Here is a 22,998-nt window from a genome sequence, read left to right as displayed (position 1 = left end):
ATTGATTTTAGTGCTTATGTAAGTTTATATTGTTTAGCTACATTACATATTATTTTTACTTATTATTATCATATTGAAGTCCTGCAGCAACGCGCGGGGTTTCACCTAGTAAACATACTAATTAGTATAAACAAAAGCGAAAAGATGAGATTGTAAGAAGTTGATAAGTTATTAGCTTGTATTTGTATTCGTAAATTAGAGTGGATCAAATTTATGGTTTTGACGTTACGTTTTAACAACTTATACGTTATTAAAAAAAATGAAAATTACTTAAAAAATCAAATGCGGTACTACATCTAACCGGCACGAAATAAGTGAACCCAACATTAACACGTACCCTAAACCTCAAATAACAGGCCAAGAAACAAGGTAAACCATCATTAGCTACATTTAAGATAACCCCTCTAATTACAAGTTATTACCATCCACACGAAACCGTATGAAATACATAGAAATAACTATTTGGATAAACGGTAGGAAAAACACATAAATTGGAAATTCCTACAAGGTTAAAACTCTTGATAATTTTTCTCCAAAATCTATATTGAGCAAATTTATAAGGAATTCTATAGAATTTGGGAAGATCCATTTCTTTATTTCAAATGGTCAAATAGGAAATATTCTTACAGAATTAGAACCCTAAAAAAAATTCTGCACAAATCCTTTTGTTGACACCTTCGAAACAGACACGCAATAGCTTCTTATCTGTAAAGAAAGAGTTGACTGTCCAGATTAGAATTGGCTGTCCAATTCGATCCCCCAACAAACAGAAACCACCCTATCCATCCAGCCAGAGGGAAGATCTGGTCGGCCAAGAACCGAATCCAGTGCTATCAAGTATCAACACAAGATTGCTACAGCCAACCACGAATTGATTCCCGAATGCAAAGTAATTATCAGGAAAGAGTGACAGCAACCCAGGAGATCGAAAGGGAGAATGATCGCCTTTAATTCCTAATAATTCTTCAGTTTTTCTGTCTCGCCTTTTTTAGATCTCTGTTGATGGTGCTGGTAATGCCACGTACGAGCAAAAGATGAAAGCGTAGTTAGGAAGTAATAATTCTGTATAATTATATGTACCTATCACGAATAATGAGAGAACTTGCCCTTTTAAAGCTTAGATCACTTGAAAAAAAGTAATGTTGAGAACTCTGGATTACTTTGTGCCTTACTGGATTTGCTGGACTCGTGGGAATCTACTGTACTGCCACAACTATATGGAATACGAGAAAATTTTTTTTAAAAAAAGTTCCTACATTCCCGTAAATGAAGGAAATGAATTCCCTTGAGCAAAGGTAGGATTCACTTTCATCTAAATACAAACATTCTAGTGTTAGTTCATGAAATTTCAATCGTCTCCAACTGGCACATTGGCACATTTCTATCATGCTTCCTGATAATAAAGTCCATTGCCACCAAAAAGATGCAGGCCTGAACTGTCATAGGCTCATAGCTCCTAATTAGCGATAACACAACATGGAAGAAATCTGAGCATATAATATTTACAGATGGCAGCAACAGCTGCTGAGATCATGTAAGATGTGAGAAAGATATGAACAGATTGATTCTTAACTTCTTCCTGGCTAACACTTTAGCAAGATACTACGTCCACAGTCAACTTTGATCAGCCCTTAATTTTAGAAGCGTAATGTACTCCGTGAATTCTTCACCCGAGAAACCTGCAACGATGGTTAAAATGTCACATGATGTTCAGGATTAGCATATAAACATGGCAGTTTGATACTTTGATGTTTTTAGATTGCACTTACAATATGGGACTTCCATTCCACTTTGCATCCCTCGGTGACACCAAACTGAGGCTGTCCCTTGACGTGATGGAATATATGAACAAGGACCACAGCATCAAGGGCAGCATACTCTTTCTGCAAAAGGAGGAAGAATCTCTCTGTTTTAGGGATGGGGCTTTTTGTCCTCGATGAACAGTAGGCTATCAAACTAACTCGTGGCTTTAGATTGCAAGATGAAGCATGTTTGACTTAGTTTTAACTAATGGTGTTTACCAAGATAAGCTTAGCACAAGATCTGATAGAAAATTTGCTTGTACATGAGAATAAGGAGAGGCATCTTAAGGTGATGTTAAAAATGTGGTAATCGACAGGCTCATTTCTAAAGTAAATTTCTTTTTCTACTTTTTTCATACAAACACCTGTCATGGTTAGAAAAGTATTGTGAAAATAAATTCAGAATGAGACTGAAAAAAAAAACTCACAATACAAAATTATGAGAAATTAATTAATCACTCATACCAACAAATAGGGCCTTTCAAGGAATAAGGACTCGTGAGGACAGCTTTTAAGGAATATGAAAGATGACAGACCTGATTCTGGGTGAGAGGGCGCTGTTCCCAGTTGCTATTCCGTCGCGTCTTGTTCAAACCAGCTCCTAATATTTTCTGATACATTCCGTGATAAATAAAGATGGAGGACCAGATGATTCACACTAAACTATAAGCTTAAAAAAAAAATCAAAACTGGTTCGACGTCCAGTTAAGTGGAGCCTATACCGCTATAGCAATTACCTTGGACAGCCCAGATAGACCACCAGTAGTCCCTTTGAAGAGCTTCTGGATATCAAGCAGCATTTCATAGGACTGGAAACATTTCAATTCTCCATATGATTGTGATAGTTGATGCAGATCACATTGCAGATTATATCCTTTGGTTTACAATGGGGCAAAAATAAGTACTTGTTTAACAGGATGCATAAGAAAGAAATGTTGTTTTCAGGAAAACAAGAGTGTATGGGAAGATATGGGTTTTTTAATCAAAATAGTACGCTACCTAGCTTTAGTATGTTTGAAGAACACATAATTCGCCTGAAGCAGCTATCCAACACTTTTGGGTCATCTTCATACAGCTTGATCAGATCAAAAATAAAAGCTTTCTTATCTGACGCAATTTGGATAATAGAGACCTAACCATAGAGCAAAATTCAATTAATGCAAGAACTGACATAGATAGATAAAATGCAGAATTTCTGAAAGAGGAACAAGTAAAAAATATCATGGGAACTTAAGGATAAGATAGTCGTTCCAAAACAATAAACACTGTAAAGAAAATATCACTGAGATGATCACAAGGCCATAGCTTACTACACAGGGAGTGATATGGATAACTGAATACTAGAACTACTAAATTGCTTAAATGATACCTAATACAATTTATTTATCCTATTTTATCCAGTGATGCCTTTTGAGGAAGAACAGGGGGAGATTTTCATTCAGCCTGCTGTATCGCCACAATAATGCAACATATGATTACCATACATTAGGAAAAATGATTATAATTGTACCAGAAAACTAAGTTAAACATGGAAACTGACAGAAATTTAAATTAAGACATCGCTTACCTTATTAGGTTTGCTACCTTTCTCAAAATTAGGCTTCCATTCACAATCCACACCAATAATTTTACAAGCTTCAATATAACTTATTGAATTAAGAAGTCCATCAATCTCATCAACCCAGATAATGTCTTCCAAAATCAGTTCTTTAAGATCTAAGTAGTCAGACCCACAACAAATCTCCTCTGGAACTGCTCATACACAATTAATATAGGGGATCAACAGTAGAAATGGAGTTGATGGGATAAAGTCAATTACAACGTATCAAGAGTACAGATAAAATTCAATGAATGTATCATAAAGCTGTGTTTCATATATCATAATTTTGCATTAACCCATCCTGCATTCTCCCTCTCTCCCTCCCTCTCACGCGTCCATGATTTTTGTATTGGTAAAAATGTTAGTCTTTAAAATACCTTGTTCCTAATTACAGCTCTTCCTATGTAAGTTAAATTTGGAACGTTGGATGCATGTAGTAAGCCTTTCCATTATAATGTTTTTCTAGTAATTCTATATCAGCAACCCAGATTTCAAAGTTCCAGCTGAAAGTCATCAACTTAATCATTCTAGTGGGTTGTAATAACCAAAAGGAATGTCAGCAGGGTGGCTATTTAAAAGTTAATGCAAACGTAAAGGAGCTAGTTTCTACAGCAGGTTGAAAATAAATAGCTAGAAAATTAAAAGAATACACACCTGCAGGACTACAGATATTAATGTATGATAAATAACGTTGGTGTTTATGCTTACCCAAAGAATTGACATAGCCTTCAAGAGAGTATCTTTGGCAAAGTTCTTCAACTTTCTCCATGTACCCAGCTTCCATAGCTAGGTATACCTGCACAAGGTAACAAGGTCATGAGTAAAGCAATTATATTTTACTAGATGGCAACCCGCGCGTTGCGGTGGGATAATGGTGTGTGCAATACGATTATAAAAAGTCTATATATTAATATGAGAGAGATTGTTAGTTGATATGAACCGTAAAAGCACCATCTGATGATAAGATGACAAATGGCATGACCTGCCTTCTTTAAGCAATAATAACTACACTATGTGGGATAATCAATATTAAGTTATCTAGGAACTAATGAGAAGTAAATGTAACTATTTTAATATATCTTGGATGATTGTGATGAAGCATGGGAATAATCCAATGGCTCTTATTTTGTCAGTTATGTGGCTCAATGCATGTTAAGCTTTTGGTGCCAACTATATAGGATATATAGATTTTATACACAAGGATGCCAGCAAAAAATAAATAAATATGAACACTATGAAGTAGATGACAGCATGGCTTCACAATAACGACCATCAATCCACATGTAACAAAAGCAATACATCCTAGCCATTTCATCCGATGAACAAAGATAGAGGCATATAGGAAACTGTGTCTCGAGTGAATCCATCTTCCATTGCAGCAGATACTTTCATGATGACATGTACAAACAACAAACATGTCTAAAAGATGACTCTGACAATGTGGATGCATATTACCAGGTATTCCATCAATTTTGTTTCCTTCTTGGCCCGAACCTCTGCAATATCCCAGCACCCTTTCTCAGCCAGCTTCTTCAGTACACTGCAAATACAATATAATTCAGAGATCTATAAGATTAGTAAACATTATAGTAGAAATATTTTGCAATTTGCATTGAGCAAAACAAAAGTTACCTCTCTTTATACAAATAGTTAACATCTGGGAACTTTTCTGTAAGGTCATGTTGTTTTACCAACTCATTTGCCCTCTTTAGCATTTTTATATCCAGATACGTTTGGATGATCAAACATATCATTTCATTCCCCATGAAAACTGCCCACTTCTCTGCTGCCTCCAAGTGATTATTTTCAATCAGTTTTGTAAGAAAGGACTCATCATAACATTGAATAGAAAATCGTGTTATCAGGTTCACAGCGGTCACATAAGATTCTGATTCCATTAAGCATTGTACATACTGTTTGAGATGTTCTTTTGCTTTCACTAGATCTTCATCACCCAACTCTGAACCATACAATGCATCAGCCATATCTCTCAACTCGATATCATATGCCTCGAGAAGCTTTATCAGTATGCGTTCCTCATGGGGCACAATAGAAGCAACAATATCAAGAATAAGTCGCGCAGCAAGATGCTTTGCATCTAAGAAATCTTTCTGTACAGATTCCACAGATTTCAAATGCCTTAGAGAAGAGATCAACATATGGCTGAAGCCTTCAGCATGGGTTTTCCCCAGCAGTGGCACAATATACATGCATTGAACAACATACGTGAATGGGCCTGGCTGAGGATCATTATTTAATGCCCTTTTAACCTGCAGCTGAAGGATCTTGAACTTTGGGGTTGCTTTGTCAGTTCCTGATTTTTCAAAAAAGATTGTAAAACATCAGAGTATGGACAATTAATAAGTGCATAAGATCAAGGATGAAATTGATATCGAAAACAAATAAAATAAAATAATAAAGCAAGCTTGTAGCAAATTCATAGCAGAGAGTTGGTTATGCAAAAAGTTTGAAGACCCAAGGAATTCAAGAGCCTGCATTTTGCATTAACCGAATTTGAAAATCATATTTGATGATATTTACCTCAACCAAGGTTCCATACAAACTACTATGGATTTAACCTGTCGATATTACTATGTAGGTAACTTTATTTATTTTCCTATCACGTGTTTATTTCTGGGAAGATTGTGTGACAGCATTTTCATAGCATAATCAAGCAGAATTAGTTGCACCGAAGCTTACAGAAAGAAATATTTTAGCACACCAATCATGTAGATATTAAATTATAACAGTGCCACATAGATGATACTACCTCTTTCTTAATAACTGACAATTTTGACTTTCCCAATTAAACTTTGACAATTAATTGCCCTTAAATTGTTAGACCAAAGTGAATGAAAGTTTTGATTTAGGGCAAACCCCACTTTAGTAACATGGTATCATTTCTAGGTTTGTAAATATTCAACAAAAAATATGAGTATCAGTTATTATGAAACGGAAGGAGTAGTTTTCGAATAGCATGAAAAAGAACTAGGTATACCATATAGGTAGCAGTCCTTCAAAAGATACATAAAAGTAGCTGCAGAAACATGTGACAAGTCAGAAAATGAGTGTAAGCACAGGGAGCGCTCTTCATTGCATTGATTGAATTCAGAGTCTTCCTGAGTCTGTGTCTTTGAACAACCCATACTTCATAAAATCGTCCCAACCTGCGTATGAGAACATATATTCCACATTAAATCATAAATTGAACCTCTCCACCAAAACAAATAATCTGAGACAGCTCCATATCGTCATAAACGATGGGAAACTAACTATTTAGTTCTGCTCAGTGGAGGTTGCTGAGTTTGCGAATACAAAACTACGATTCTGCTAGAGATTTTATATACATCTATCAAGCTGACATTTCTTCTCACTCCAGGAATTCCTAACAAGCTGAAGTAGTATTTGTTTTCGCAAGATATAAAACATTAACACCATCAGATTATCCATTCTAGCACCTCAGACTATATATATGGCATATGCTAATGGAGACAACAATGCTACAGCAATACTTCCACAAAATCTCTGTAACACTAGTCTGAACGAACTAACAACAATTGATATTGTTTCCCCCACCCTCTCCGCCTCCAGAACATCAAAGATCAAGAACAAGATACAACACTTTGGACAGGCAAAAGGGAGATTGAAATGCTCACACATTTCCTCCATTCATCCCAAAACCGATCGCCAGAGGGGATTTTTTTTCTCTTTTTTTTTTGGTTTTTCTTTTCGAAAAAAAAAAATCCCCCACCCTAAATCAAGCTCTCACTACTGAGATTGGGGAGGCGAGGCTCCCGTCGCCGCAACTCGCCAACCACAGACAGAAGAAGCAACGACGAAAATGGAGATGAGACGAAACGAAGCAAGAAGACGAGCGCGATACCTGCCTTCCACACGGGGATTCCGGCCAACTCCTCCTCCTCCTCCTCGACTCTTGGTCTCTTGCTTCTAGGGTTCGCGGTCTTCTAGGAAGTGGGGGCTCGATACTTGGAAGCGCAAGAATGGAAAATTTTCGCGGACGAAAGACAGGGGTTTCGTTTCACGGACCACGACGGCTGCCGCAGGTGACCAGAAAACACCACTCGTCGGCGGCGGCGGCGGCGGCGGCGGCGGCGGCGGCGGCGGCCGCTGTACTCCTTCAGTTTTCGGCCTTCTCGGCCTTTTTTTTTGGGGGGCCTGCTTGACCTTTTTGGGCCTTTTTCGGGTACATGCAACAGGACCAGCTTCTTTTCTTCCGCCCTTCTTCTTCTTAAAAAAGAATATATTTAACCGTGAAATTTTCCCTAGTACTCCCTCCTTCCCATAAAAAAACCAATACTGGATGCGACACATTCTAATATATTCATATTCGTTTTTCTTTCGGAACGGAGAGAGTACCTTCTATAGATCGCTTTCCTTCTGTACCTCTGAATTTAAATTTGATCTTTATTGTTAGTTGACCATGAGTTGACTATTAAAATTTCTATCAAAAAGTCTATTTTACCCATTGGTATGAAAAAGCATATAGATTTGTGGAGCGTATTGTTGGATTTAAAAAATCTATTGTATGAGTTTATAGGTTTGTTATGCGGAATTTATTTATGACAGGTTTTATGTTTAGATGACATAAATTATTATTATTTATTTAAAATAATTGTTTGTGTAGATTTGTCTTATAAGACAAATACGTTGAAACTACTATCAACAAAAATATGCTACATGTACATTTTTTAATAATTAAAAAATAAATATTGATTTTTTTGTCATGCCTGAAATAAATTTTGTCGTAAATAATATCTCGCATGACAAACTCATAAATATAAAAGTTTCATACAGTAAATTTCTATACTCCAATAATATAAATAATTACATGTTTCTTCGTACTAAATGGCAAAATAGACTTTTTTATAAGAATTTAATGATCAACTAACAATCAACCAACGGAAAAGGTATGGAAGGGATCGAAGCAAAAAGTCTAGGGTATGCAAGAGAATGAACAAAACTCAGCAGCATAAAAGGACTTAGGCAACTTTTAAGGGGTATGTAGGTGTCAAGGGAGTTATTCCTTGGACAACGAGGAGTGGAGACCCCTCCCCAGGTGGGAAGATTCAACCAAGGGGTTTGTGGTGCAATACTTAGAAAAAGATTCAAGCAAGATCGGATCTGTGGGGCCCAAGCTCCCCGCCATGCAAAAGACACATGAATTATACAGGTTCAGGCTACCCGGAGGTGTAATACCCTACTCATGTGTTGGTTTTGTTGTCTTCCCTAGATCAGCTGCTTACAAAGGAGGCTTTTTCAGGCTGCAAAATGAATTATACCGATCTAAAGAGTCCAACCCTCCATCTGTAGCTTGTCCCCTTCATTTTATAGTCCAAGTAGGGGCTCACATTATTACAAATATACTCCTTGTCTTGTCTTATCAGCTATCTTGTCGTTGTCGGCTGGTTTCCTAACACATCTTCAAGAAAACCCTATTGAGATTTGAAATCTGCATTACCCCGTGTACCCGGGCTTCTGTCCGAAACAGCTGGGTCGCGCCAGCTATCCCACCACATGGCGAGTGGTGGGCTTGGTGGAACCCGGGCTGTCTGAAACAATGCCACAGCCTCGCTTCTGCCCGTTTGGCTTAATCAGGTGGCGCAGGGCATGTTCGACACGCATCCAAGGTGCCACCGGCGCCAATGACTCAACGCTGGTGTCTTGTCTACATCCTTTCAACTCCATGCTGGCTGGGGCTCCCCATAAATCTGTTTCATTTATGGCGGAGAGGACCGCTTCACAATAGCCCGTGGAGCATGTCCATCTCCCCAGCTGGTCGTGAGGTCGCACCTGCGTGCTTTTTGTGATGATAGTTCATCTATTCTTAGGCATGCTTCTCGAAAATGTCTTTGATGAGTCGATAATGTAGTTATTTTACATGTTTCGACGCTCTTTTTTGCAGAAGAATGCGGAAACTATAGGGACTAGGGCGTGCCTGGATCCCAAGGCTAGGAATGGACCGAGGCAGACCTTGAGCTACATACTTATCCCGTAAACAATTGAAGGTGGGCCCGGGACCCACCAAAGTGGGACCCCTAGCCGCATCAGTCTAGGTGTGGCTTTTTATTTTTAAGGATGGTTTAAGCATGTCATTTATTTTATTTATAATTGTTCTGTCGGGGAAATGGGTACCCTGGTTGCCATTTTACCGACAGTAGGGAATTTACTTTTCTTTCTTTCTTTTTCCCTCTTCCTGTTGTTTTTTGAAGGGGGAAAAACAGAGAGCAAATCTCATTGTGTAAGTGTTCTTGCAGGAATGGTGGTGCTTGTTAGCTTGTAGCCATGCGCATCCCTCCTATCATCATCCAGGAAGATTGTTTTAAGATCCACGAACAAAAGAGATTTTGTAATCAATTAATATTATGCTAAGCTCTACTCACTTTGTGCCACGAAAGACAAATCTAAGACTGGATGTGAGATATTCTATTACAACAAATTTGGAAGTACAACGAATTTAGATAAATTCGTTGTACTAGGATATGTCACATCCAGTTCTAGATTTGTTTTTCTTTGAGACGGAGGAAGTACTTCCGTAAGAATAGGGGATATCATATAACCTCTAGGGACCAATAAGGGTCACAAAATCCACTTCAAAATAGCACTCACATGTCCCGTGATGAACGGCTTTAGATTTGGGGAGTTTTATATTATAATAAGCAACCGGTGGGAATTCAACCAATGAGAATCTAGAGAAGTTTGAAAAACCGATTTTAGTTTACTTATTGGATTTTGCACTACAGCCTGTTAGAATATGTAAGAAAAACTGGATTGTTTGGGGGGACTTGTCTATTCTGTGAGAAGTCGTAGTTATCAAAGCTCCCCCAAATGTTTCTGAAACATAAGCCATAATTCATGTGTAGTTGTGTACAAAGCCAATGGCTGCAGTTGTACCACCAGCACACGAGGGCATGTTGAATGTGTTTGGGGGAATATTATCCCAATCATCTGAAGCATACATTTTAATATTAACCGTTCGTTCATCTTATCCCATTTCATCCCAACCATCCATTCGTCTTCTTTTTTTATTCCCGCCCTTAATAATCCATATAAGTTCCAAAACATCCTCTGAGATAAAATAAAATGAAGAGTGAATTCCACTTTGGACCAGTTTTTATTACCTTGTTTGTATATTGGACCAGGTATAAGCAATTTTTTTTTTACTTAGGGCTAGATTTTGTGACCAAATTTTGCATTTTGGACTATTGGATCCACAAGTCAGTGGCCAACGTCATCTTCTTCCTCAGCAGTCTTCTAGGCTGAGCTATATCCAGCGATGTCTCTAGTGAGCCTCTTAATTCTTCACACAGACAAAGTTCCTCTTTCCCAATCTCCATTCACCTCGAACCACACTCTGCTACTTGACGAGTCTGAGCGCAGATGCTCCAAACCTGCCAGCAATTTGAAAGGTGTGCTTGGTGAGTTCGATGTCAGGAGCATGCATGGAGAAAGAGACGGGGTTCGAGGTTGAGGTGATAGAGAATGAACAGAGATGGAGCTCGAGTTCTACGTGGTGGAGTTGGACTGTTGGAGCTCGAGCTCAAGCAACAGAGGGGGTAGAGCTCGAGCATTGAGGCCAAAAAAAGAGTTGGAGCTCGAGTTGGGAACAATGGAGGATGCAAAGCTTGATATCGGGGAGGATGAAGATCGAAACCTGCAAGACCAGTTAGTGAGTGTGCAGATCATGGAGATTTTCACCTTTCTCATTATTCTTTCTTGCCAAGTATCAGCGAGAAGAGCTCCGTATGGGCATGGCAAATGTTGAGCTCGATCTGCCTTGCTCAGATTCAGTGGTTCACAGTGGTTCTTGGAGGAGAGAGCAGCAAGAGAGAGAAGCTAGAGAAGAAGAGCGGGTTGAAAGTGAAATATGTTGCAAAGATATTTGGCCCAAATTGAAAATGGTTAGTTAATTCTAGTCCAAGTTGCAACTTTGGTAAAAAGATATGGTCCAATATGCAATTCACTCTAAAATGAAAATAGTCACAGAATTTCATGACCGCCTGATCGTTGTTTCCTTACAAGTTGTATTGTTTCCAGCCGTTACCATTTTAGCTATATATAAAATTTGATTTTTCTAATTTATTTCAACGTCATATTGATATTGAAACTAAACTGTTTAGGTGATAAATATAGTCAATTATAGATCGACTGAGCGTCAAGTGCTACCGTCAAGTGCTACCGATTCTGACCGTTTCCATAATTATGAGAGCAGATGGTGTATATTGAGAAGCTGCATGCTCATCGACACAGCCTTGTGTTATCGTAATTTATTCTATGGCGATTGATAACGCTCTGGAGCTATGGATTTTGTTTTAATTTGTAACTGGAAAAAAAATTTCTATCTTTTCCAGCCCAGACAACGAGCGAAATCAAGTCTCCCGTAAACATACTTGTATCCTAATTTTTTTAATCAGAACCCCGTACTGTACTCGATTGTCATTGGAGAGTTTGATTCTGCTATAGCATACTGCACACTGTAAACTGAAGTGTTTTTAAAGTTTAAAATGAATTTCAAAGTTTGATTTTAAAAGAAATCAAAACAATATTTTAATTGTCCTCTTTTTTTTGCGGGGATTTTAATTGTCCTCTTTAGCGATCATGAAAAGAGAACCAAAACAAAAGATGAAAAACACTATAATATGAATATTCGCCATGCAGGATGCCTAACACAAGGAGCCAGGACCCCTTAGTTGGCGCCAACATGCTAACACAGGGGTTACGATCTTGATTGGCAAGTGAAACCCGAGCCCCATCAAGGCATCAATTTTCGCTAATTTTGACGCATTTCATATAAATTGGGACAAATTTCGAACAAGATGCGCATCTAGAACCATCTCAAGATGATCAAAATTCATGAAATTGGATCGAAATTCATTGAGATTGTGAACCCTACTTTAACATCAGCTGGTACGTAGGAGGAACTCAAACTTTCCATCACCTTTTGTACTATTCTCTTTTTTTTCTTATCATAATTCTGAAATGTACTTGCAGTTTTGATTGAAATGGAAAGGAACTCTATCCAGTAGTAGCATAGTGTAGCATTTCATGTCCAATGGAGACTGACAAATCATCAAATCTGCCGGAAAGAAAGAAAGAAAGAAAGAAAGAAAGAAAGAGAAGGCGAGCTACAAAAGGTGATCTTAAGCATTGAAGCATCACCAAGAATTTCAACAGAATAACAGCAGCATATGGGTAGGCTAGGGAAAGAAGAAAAGAATAGACCAAGGAAAGGAAAGAAGACAGCAGAAGAAGCATCTCAAAGCTTTTGATCTTATATCAATGTTTGAGTGGTATCCTAGTCACAAACTCACAATGCCTTTAGTGATGGTGTGGTATATCTTGCCAGCTCCGCTAAATATATAAGCATTGATAGTCGGCTATAACTTTTCAATAAATGATATAGAGTAAAAAGCTAGTACACAAGACAGAAATGTAATTTCCTTGTCTATCGTACTTTTCACATCAAAATATTTGGGCTCTGTTCGTAATAAAAACAAACAAAACGTTTCTCATGTAAAATTATGTTGATTTGCACTCACATGCCATGACAGTGGAGGGTGACATAGTGATGCTCGAATATAGTGGAGGGAGTACTATAAATGAAATTAGCACACTTATGTTCTCAAATAGATGTCGTTTTATCATATTAGTTTTGTCGTCAAATATATGTCATTTTAAGTCTTCTATGCATTTTTCGGCATTATTCCTAATGAATCTAGTTAGCGCATAATTAAGCTCATGGCTTTGTACGTAACAAACTGAGGCAAAAGAAACATTGTGCCAACCTAGGTGGTTGGAGCTTGATGATGCTTAATTAGGGGCAAAGTGTCCATGACAGGCTAACTATTGAAGAAGAGGTTTTTTACTGTACTTGAGGTTGTGCAGTACCAAATCCTGACCGTTGATCTGGCATCATCCAACGGTTAGAAATCATCCGTACCTCATGGTACTGCACCTCCTCATTGAAGTGGTACTATGGGTGGAAGGGTATTTCTGTCCTTTACTGTTTCACGAGAGAAAGAAAAAACGTCGGGAGAGCACAGCAGCGGCGTGGCGGCTGGCTCGAGGGGGACGGCGGCAGGCGCCTGGACGCGTGACGGCGGCGGCGGGCTGGACGGCGGCTGGATGCGCGGCGGCTGGAGGGGGCTAGACGCGGCGGGCTTGAGGGGGATGATGGCGAGCGGACGGACGCGCGGCGGCGGTGGCGGGACGCGCGGCGGCTGGAGGGGGCTGGACGCGGCGGGCTCGAGGGGGACGGCGGTGGGCGGACGGACACGCGGCGGCAGGTGGCTGGATGCATGACGCCGGCGCCCAGTTGGATGCACGACGGCAGCGGCAGCCTCGATTGGCAACAACGACGGCCAGCTGGATGAGGGACGGCGACGACGGCGATGACGGTGGCGGGTTGGATGGGCGACGGCGGCGGCAGCCTCGATTGGCGACGACGACGGCCGGCTAGATGGGGGACGGCGATGATGACGGCGGGCTAGATGGGTGACGGCAGCGGCAGGCGGCCAGCTGGATGCACGACGGTGGCGGCGGCCTCAATTGGCGACGATGACGACGGGCTGGATGGGCGACGGCGGCGACCGGCGGCCGGCTGGATGCATGACGGCGACGATGGCGACGACGACGGCAGGCTGGATGGGCGACGGCGGTGGCCGGCTGGATGCACGGCGGCGGCGGCAGCCTCTATTGGCGACGACGACGGCGGGCTGGATGGGCACGGACGAAGAGATGTTTTTTTTGTCCGATTATACCCTTGCTAAATCAACGGTTAGATTAGATTGGTACCTCATGGTACCTCGTATCTCATGGTAGCTTCTCAAGGATGGGAAAAATGCTCATTGAAGAAAGAATTAACACTATAATGCTAAATAGAAGAGAGAAAGTTATGGAACCATAGACATCCTTATTGGTTTTCATAGATGCTTTACTTCTAAAAGCCTCGGGGAGGCCATGAACTGCCTTAGACTGCTCTAATACCTCTCTCTAATTTCACATTTAACACTTTCATTAATAATATGTAGTACGGGCTAAGGTCGCTCTACCCCTCACATACAATTCTGATCCGCTCCCATCTCTACTCCACTCCATTTCAGATCTGATGGTGTTTTTGGTTCGACTCGTGCTACTTTGGATGAGGACTTATGAATCTACGGCCTACCAAACAACCATGAAATACTCCCTTTGTTTCATATTCTACCAAATAGCCTTGAAAGTTAAAAGAAGTTTGACTAAATTTATTAAAAAAATCTTAGCCATATGTACAACACCCAACAAACATAGTATCAAATGTTAGTCTTTAATGAAACTAATTTGATATTATAAATGTTACTATATTCTTATATAAACTTAGTAATACTTAAAAATGATTAATCTTTACTATTAAAAAATCGAAGATGTTTTTGCTGGAATTTTGGTACGTCATCCATGTTTGTGTTGGTTGTATGTCACCCGTATCCAATTCGTCGTGAGTAAAATAACTATTACACACTCCCTCCTGGTCCAACCCAACCGTCCCACACCATCCCTCTGGAATTAAATTTGAAAATATACCTCTTTTTTTCAATATTTTTCAATATTTTGTGTTTATATACATGAATGGAAAACATTTGCACAAATACACCTCCGCACAACGGGGACGCGGGACCGAGGCGGTGCCGCACTTCCATTCCGCGGGACCGGCGGTCGCGCAGGAGGCCGTGTGGCACCGCCTCGCTCCCGCAGCCTAGGAGAGCAGCAGCGTGGTGGAGGGTGGTCCCGCGTGACGGCGTGGCGCGACCAGCACGGTCCCGCGCCATGGCTCCGCGCGACCGGCTCAGGACCGCGTGCGATCGCCCTCCACCACACTGCCGCACGCTGCCGCTCTCTTGGGCTGCGGGAGCAAGCCGCACGGCCGTGCTGCGCGACCGCCGGTCCCACGGAATGGAAGAGCGGCACCACCTCGGTCCCGCGTCCCCGTTGTGCGGATGAGGTATATTTGTGCAAATGTTTTCCATGCATATATATAAACGCAAAAAAATAAAAAAAAATGCATATTTTCAAATTTAATTCATCCCTCTGCCCCATCCCTCGTGCCCCCCCTAGGTGTTTTTTTCTCTTCCTTCTTTTCGTTTTTCCTCCTTTTCTTTTCTCTCCATCATCTTGATCTTCTCCCACTCCTTCCAATCTCCTCTCTTTTCTCCTCATTTTCTCTCTTTTTCCTTTTTTTCTCTTCCAGATTTCTCTTCTAATAAATATAAGAAATTATCATTGTTTAAGGTGTATATGTGGCAAGTTTGTTACTTTGTAAATGCATTTAATCTATAGTTAAAAAATATCACTAATTGAATAATCAAAATTTCAATCTTTGATCGATGAGGTATAGCAAAATACAAGTGTGCCAATTTATGGAATAACCACCCGATCAATTTATAAGGCTATGGAAAGATGTATATAAGAGATTATTCATGTGATGATGTATGAAACAAATGCAACAATCGTGTTCAATGCTATATACGATTTCCGACTTTGTTTTACCATTGTTTTTTTTGTCTTGTTTTAGTTTGTCGTTTAATTTAGCAAGGATTTGATCAAACATGAAAATCGTATTGTAATACACATGCATTTTTTTTGCTAGTTAGAAAAAAGAAAATCAAGACAACTGAGCGAGTATCTAACAATTGACAAAAGTATCAAAATTGCTTTTTACAAAGAAAATTTCCAACTGTCAATAATGCATCGACGAGTGATACTTTTCTTCATGGCTGCATCACAACACTCTCCTTTCTCTCCTTCCTTTCCCCTTTTGTCGCCCTCCACCCTCTCAAATCAAAGCAAAAAAAACACAAGAGCATTTCCCATCTCTCCCACTCCTTCCGCCATGGCCGACTACCACCGCCCCTACCGGAGCGACCTCGACCTCCGCCCACCGCCGCCGCCGCCGTCCTCCGCCTCCTTCCCGCACTCCAACGGCTACTACCTCCCCTCCTCCTCCTCCTCCTCCCCCACCGCCAACGGCTACTTCTCCTCCAAGGGCACCGGCGGCTTTGCGGCCAACGGCGACCGGCGGATCGAGATCTACACCACGGCGCCGCCCCCGCCGCTGCCCCCTCCGCCGCGCCTCGCGCTCCCGCCGCCGCCCGGTAGGCGGGACGGCTACCTGGGAGGTGGCGGAGCGGGGGGTGGCGGTGGAGGAGGCGGAAGCGGTGGCATGTGGTGCTTCAGCGACCCGGAGATGAAGCGGCGGCGGCGGGTGGCGAGCTACAAGGCGTACTCGGTGGAGGGCAAGATGAAGGCGTCGCTGCGGAGGGGGCTCCGCTGGTTCAAGGGCAAGTGCTCCGAGATCTTCCACGGATGGTAAAAACCCTCTGTGATCCGCTCTCCTCACGCCATGGCTGATGATGGCTCCTCCTCCACTTCTCGGAATGAAAGGCTCCCTTGGAACATTTGCAAGTTAGATTTATATATTTTTTTTCCCACCGGAAGGAAGGTAATGATCCTGATATCTCTTCTACGACTGCTACTACTGCTACTACTTCGATGAAATTTGAGATTGCGAGTGTATATTGATGAGCTAATGGAGGCTGGGAGGCGTTTGCGAATGCTCCGTTTGATGCGTGCGCGGTAGGCGAACTTGAGGAATAATATGCATTTTGCGGCGGCGATAGCTAGTTGTGTTGCTTATCTTTTGTTACTGATCAGATGATTTAGTAGTAGAGTTGTGTGGGTGGATGTATCTTTTGTTGATCGATAAAAAAATTTTCTCCTGCTGTTTTGGAGGTCTCAACCCGAGTTGGTATTTGGCTATTTGCTACCACAGTTTGTTTGTTGTTACTTCTACTGAATTGAAGATGGTGTAATATTCGCCAATACTTGACACTTGATAGATGTAGAAATGGGTGAGATGATCATCTTTGCTCATCAGTTTTATTTGTTTAATATTCACCAATATTTCTGGTTAACTGTGTGGTACTGGTGTTCGTTTGAGTTTGATCTGGAACAATGAGTACAAAGGTTGATAAGTTGATCAAAGCAAGTACCACCTATGAACATTGATGAGCTTCCATCTGAAATATAAAAAAATATTGGTCACCTCGACAGCCTAGTTTCAAACTCTTCCTGGACATATGACAACAAGCTAACCTTGTTTTTTAGCAGCTTCTTAGAACATGGTAATTTTTTTTCTTGCTCATTTTATCATTTCTATGGTAAAGTATACAGAAAAGAAGCGGTAGTTAGGATGACATGGCGTCTAACTCTTCCTTTGTTCACCGTGTTTGGTATGATGTGATTTTGTTCACCAAACTTTCCTCGCTGTCTATGTTAGACCAGCATTAAGCTAGTGATTTGTAGCTTTAAACTTTCTTTTTGAACACGTACACGTCAACCAACTAACAATATATTTTAGTAACAGCTAAACATATTAAGATATTTTTATTGTTCCTTATAATGACCCCTATGTTTTATTCCAAAATTTCCCTTAGCTTCATGCATATTATATCGGCATAATCAATTCAGTGATTTTGTAAATTTGTGGAGATGTCGATGTCTCATTACACACCTTTAGTCCATATCATATTAACAATTTAACATACTTAAGCCAATGATTAACAGAATTGCTGGGCACCTTCACTGTCGACATGAATGATCATATAATTCTCTTGAGGTCTTAATGATATTTTGGCACAGACATTGATTTTGATAGGTGATACATTGTAATTATTAACTGAATCCGTGGTAATACTTAACAAAACATGGCAGTAAAATATTTTCAGCTCAGATATCAATGAGTTCTGTTATTGGGCATCATTCAGATCGACCAGTGAATTTTGTTCATCATAATGTTTTATGTCAAAACCCTTGTTACACGTACTTAGAGCACCAAAGAACTATGTGGTGTTGTGACTATCAGACAAAAGTGTTCGTCATTGATCTGTAGAGGAGCCAAACATATGAAATGGTCCTACATTAGTGATCTGTAGAGGGGATCCAACATGACCCTACATTAGTGATCTGTATGGGGACCCAAACATGACCATACATTAATGCTGGTGTTTAAAAGAAGACTGTACTGATTGAGCATTTGAGCTGTTGCCAGGGAAGGTATCAGCCACTCACCCTTCTTTTAGTTCATCCTATGTGTTGCTGTGTTATTCTGTTTTCTAGTCCCTACTTTGGTACTATACACTCTGTAATCTACTACTACTCTATGATTAGTACTAGTATCTCCTTTTGAGTGAACTATTGCTTTCACTTGACTGGTTCAGAGAGCTACAGTAGTAGCTTCTCAGTGACTGCAAGAACTGAATTAATGAAAAAAATGGTAGTACGATGCTGATGCATTGTGTGGTCACCAGGAAGCTAAATGCTGCCTTGCTGTGCTTACCTGTGGGAGTAATGTCGGTCAGGGGAGGCTCTTCAACACACTTGTCCTCTACTTGATGCTGATTGTGGAATCTTTGACTGCTTGGTGCTGGTGATCTCTGGGAGAGAAATGAAGGACCCTGACATTGCCCACGTGGTTTATTTTATGAAGTTCATGTGCATAGTGAAAACATGTTGATTTTTTTAATTAAATTGTTTGTAAAAATTTAGCTTTTACCACTAATTTTCATGCAACTTTCTGGATAAACTTAGGCCTGGTTTAGTTCACAAATTTTTTTCCCAAAAACATCACATTGAATCTTTGGACACATGCATGGAGCATTAAATATAGATAAAAACAAAAACTAATTGCACAGTTTGTATGGAAATCGCATGACGAATCTTTTGAGCCTAAATAGTCTATGATTAGCCATAAATACTATAGTAACCCACATATGCTAATGGCGGCTTAATTAGGCTCAAAAGATATGTCTCGTGGTTTCTAGGCGAGTTATGAAATTAGTTTTTTCATTCATGTCCGAAAACCCCTTCCGACATCCGGTCAAACATCCGATGTAACATCAGAAATTTTATTTTCGCGAACTAAATAGGCTTACGGAAACAAAATTTTGAAACGCCCAACCAAAATATGTGAAAACATGTTGATGTTTGAACTGATGTACCCACAGAAGTAGAACAGCATGTTTTGGTGTCCCTACGTAGTACTAGTACCACTAGATGCTCCAGCTTTTCTCTGTTGGAAAACGTTCAATTTAGGTCCCTCGACTACAGCCTTTGTTAGATTCGTGTCCCTAAACTCGTAAAACTAGATATGGAGGATCTCTAACTATTAAAACCGGGTTTAGTTTATGTGACATGTTTAACCTGGTTTTTATTTGACGTGCCATTTACATGGAATTATTGTTAACAAACACTCCCTCCATCCTAAAATGTTTGACGCTGTTGACTTTTTTAAAAATGTTTGACCGTTCGTCTTATTAAAAAAATTTAAGTAATTATTAATTTTTTTCCTATTATTTGATTTATTGTTAAATATACTTTTATATATACATATAGTTTTACACATTTTACAAAAGTTTTTGAATAAGATAAACGGTCAAACATGTTAAAGAAAAGTCAACGGCGTCCAACATTTAGGGAAGGAGGGAGTATAAAACTAAAATACGTGGGGCCCACTAACATGTGGGCCCATCTCTCTTTCTCCCTTTTGACCCCTTCATCTTTGTCTTCAACTGCCGCCGTCGTCAAAACTTGCCCGCTTGTTGGCACCCTCCTTATGTTGATGTTGATGCTGATGTTGAGTTGCCGACATAGCGGGACCTAACATACCTGGTGTAGCTGCCGCCATGCCCAAGGGAAGGGGTCTATTGGTTTCCCACGACCACCACCGTGGGCCTTGAGGACAGGGAGGATACCAAGCCACTGTCGTCGTCTCGATGATGGTAGTTCCACCCCAAGTCGCCCTCGATGATGATGGTGTGCTGGAGATGGCGAAAGCTATCGATCCGGCGAAGGCTACAAAGGTGTCGACGACAACGGGGGTGGTGTAGAGGAGCTTGGCCACGACCTTGGCATGTGTGGTGCTTGAGGTCGAGGAGGGTCTCCTGGAAGGTGCTATGGAATGCGGACCTCGTCGAGGGCTTCCTAGACGTCGTCGAAGATGAGGTTGAGTCACCGCTAACTCCTACCCAAGCCGCCATTGACCATCTCTTCTAGCGGCAATACGGACGTCGCTTTCTAGATAAGAAGGCCTAGGGCGCTAGCTCAACCTCCGTTGCTTTCGGCAGGGCCGGGGAGCCCTTCTGTGTGTGAACATCGATCGTCAAGGGCTCCACCTCTCAGCCCACTATCGATGGGGATGCATCGTGTCCACCTTATCCCTGGGCGGTCACCATCCCTTTCCTCCTCCTCGTCAGCCTGTACATGTGGATGCCAAGGTTGTGACCTGCGTTTTGTACACTATGTCCTTCCACTCGACGTAACCGACGTCATGGTGCAGGCCGGTGGTGAATGGCGGCAGCGCAGGATGGATGGCCAGGATGGAGTCGTCGCTATTGTAGCTCCGGTGGCTGGGTGGTGGGCCTCGAGAGGGGCGAGTGGCGCAACGACCATCATCGAACTCCTCTACATAGGAAGAAGGTCTCTGGTTGTGCTGCACACCTCCGCCGTGCATCCACAGATCCTAATTGGCATGACGCCCTATGGCTATAGATGGCCTAAGGCCTGGGCTCGACGGCCCGTCCCAGGCACAACATGACCCAACTGGTGTCGAGCCCGTGTTGGCCCGGGTCGATCGTTGGGATGTGCCTAGACCTCTGCCTCGTGGACCGGCTTGGCATGGCGCAATCCAATGATTAGGGAGGCAAAATAGATGAGGGAGGCAAAATAGACTTATTTCAAGGAGAAGCACGATGGGCTTTCATGCCTTTGGCTCAGCCTTGCCCGACCTGACCATTGGGCCATGCATGGACCTCTGCCTCGACATGGTGGGCCGCCTCGGTCAAATGATTAGGGAGGCAAATAGATGAGGGAGGCCAAATAGACTTATTCGAAGGAGGAGCACGGCCCGAGTCTTATTGGGTCGTGCCTAGGCCGTTGGTGCAGTCCATGAGCGGGCATGGCACGACCCGGCATGTAGGTCGGGTCGTGCCGGCCCGACTGATCTTGGGCCTAGGCCAGGTCGTGCTCAGACTGAGCTAGCTGGCGGCTCATTTGGCCATCTATACATGCGACAGGAGAGTGAGGAATAAGGAATATAGGAAAGATGGATCCCACCGACATACGGTCTCCACATATTTCTTTTATTTTATCTTCGCTTACTGGGATTACACGTCAGCTAAAACCACCCTAGGAAGCTGCCGAAGGACTTTACAACGGTTTTTTAGATAGTTGGGGAACGCTATATACCTGATTTTGTGAATAAGGGACACCGATGAAACTCGACCCGTAGTTGAGGGAAATAAAGTGGACTTTTGGGCTACGGTGCCAGACAATAATAATTTTGGGCTCTCTACGAGCTTTGTGTTTGTTCTGTCCAGCATCGGCTCCATCTGGGAATCGTTGTCGAGCCCTATTCAACGACTGGGTCTCCAAGAGAGAAAATGAAGCATTTCTTATGGTTTTGTTATACGTTTGTCGATAATTATTTCATTAAAATCACACATATGTTGGTGTAATTAAAATATACTCCAGCATGCAACTGTAACTAGCATGTAGTAAATAGTAGAATATAAGTCCCATGTAAATACAGAAACATTTCTATTGCGTAACTCGGTTCTTTTATTTGTATGGGACTATATACTACCTACATTGTAATAGTTATATTATTATTATTATTATTATTATTATTATTATTATTAGTAGTAGTAGTAGTAGTAGTAGTAGTTACATTCGTATGATTTTAATGAAATGAAAATTGTTGATAAATTTATAGACAGTCCCAAGTATCCTCTCAAAAAAGAAAAAGGTGAACATCAACTATTTTGTTTCTTTCGATCCTGCTGTAAAAAAAGGGTCTTCTCCCATCAAGCCGCAGATTGTAGTAGTTATCCTTTTCCACTGCCATTTTAGGTAAAAGCTGTTAAAAAGGTTACAAAAATATCATTAGACTATATATTTCTCTTTGGTCATTTTTTTAAGATCGTAAAGGGCTTTCCCATCTCAAAAGCTAGCTAATGAGAGGTGAGGGGCTTTCTCATTTATATATTAAGTTATTTCTCCTTCCACAACCAATATGGAACTATTCAACAATCTCCTCTTCACATATTGGTGTCTCTCAGCCGTTCACCGCCCTTTCACCGTATCCCAACAGTCCCTCAAGTATACAATCCCCGCAGGTGCCCACGGTCCATCAGGTCTTTACACACTTTGTCCATCGGGTCAGAGATGTTGAACTAGTGAGGCTCTAATACCAATTGTAAAATCGTAAAGAGCATTTCTCAATAGGTGAGGGGCCCGCCACTTATATATTAGTTCCTTTGTCCTTCCACAACCAATGTGGGATTATTCAATAAATTTTAATTTATTAAATTAAATGATGCTAACTTTTTATTCATTAATGGGGAGGGATTATTTTTAAAATATATGATTATTTTGTTTTTCTTAGCATAAGGGTTTCAATTGCTTCTCTAATATATTATTTATGTGATATTAAAGTATAATTATACGAAAGTACTTTTGATGACGAATCCCTTTGCCTGGCAGGGCGGC

The 22,998-nt window shown here is 41.1% G+C and overlaps 2 protein-coding genes across 3 annotated transcripts; one reads left to right on the top strand and one right to left on the bottom strand.

Moving 5' to 3' along the window:
- Positions 1–1,251: 1,251 nt before the first annotated feature.
- Positions 1,252–7,609, bottom strand: LOC127772511 (uncharacterized). Of its 2 annotated transcripts, none has more exons than XM_052298438.1 (11): positions 7,286–7,609; positions 6,401–6,569; positions 5,035–5,716; positions 4,858–4,942; positions 4,111–4,198; positions 3,370–3,554; positions 2,802–2,934; positions 2,540–2,676; positions 2,339–2,413; positions 1,770–1,883; positions 1,252–1,679 (listed from the first exon to the last, which is right to left on the bottom strand). In XM_052298438.1, the coding sequence occupies exons 2-11, from the start codon at positions 6,546–6,548 to the stop codon at positions 1,638–1,640; spliced, it is 1,689 nt and encodes a 562-aa protein (XP_052154398.1). In that variant the 5' UTR covers positions 6,549–6,569; positions 7,286–7,609; the 3' UTR covers positions 1,252–1,637. The 2 variants fall into 2 exon arrangements, with proteins under 2 accessions (XP_052154398.1, XP_052154399.1); XM_052298439.1 differs by having other exon boundaries at positions 7,290–7,609.
- Positions 7,610–16,189: 8,580 nt separating this feature from the next.
- LOC127772784 (hapless 2-like) lies at positions 16,190–17,238 on the top strand. The gene has a single exon (XM_052298755.1). The coding sequence runs from the start codon at positions 16,286–16,288 to the stop codon at positions 16,763–16,765; it is 480 nt and encodes a 159-aa protein (XP_052154715.1). The 5' UTR covers positions 16,190–16,285; the 3' UTR covers positions 16,766–17,238.
- The last annotated feature ends 5,760 nt before the right edge of the window (positions 17,239–22,998 follow it).

The sequence above is a fragment of the Oryza glaberrima genome, chromosome 5, assembly GCF_000147395.1.
Source record: "Oryza glaberrima chromosome 5, OglaRS2, whole genome shotgun sequence".
NCBI classification, from domain to species: Eukaryota; Viridiplantae; Streptophyta; class Magnoliopsida; order Poales; family Poaceae; genus Oryza; species Oryza glaberrima.
This window is presented reverse-complemented; position numbering and strand designations above follow the sequence as displayed.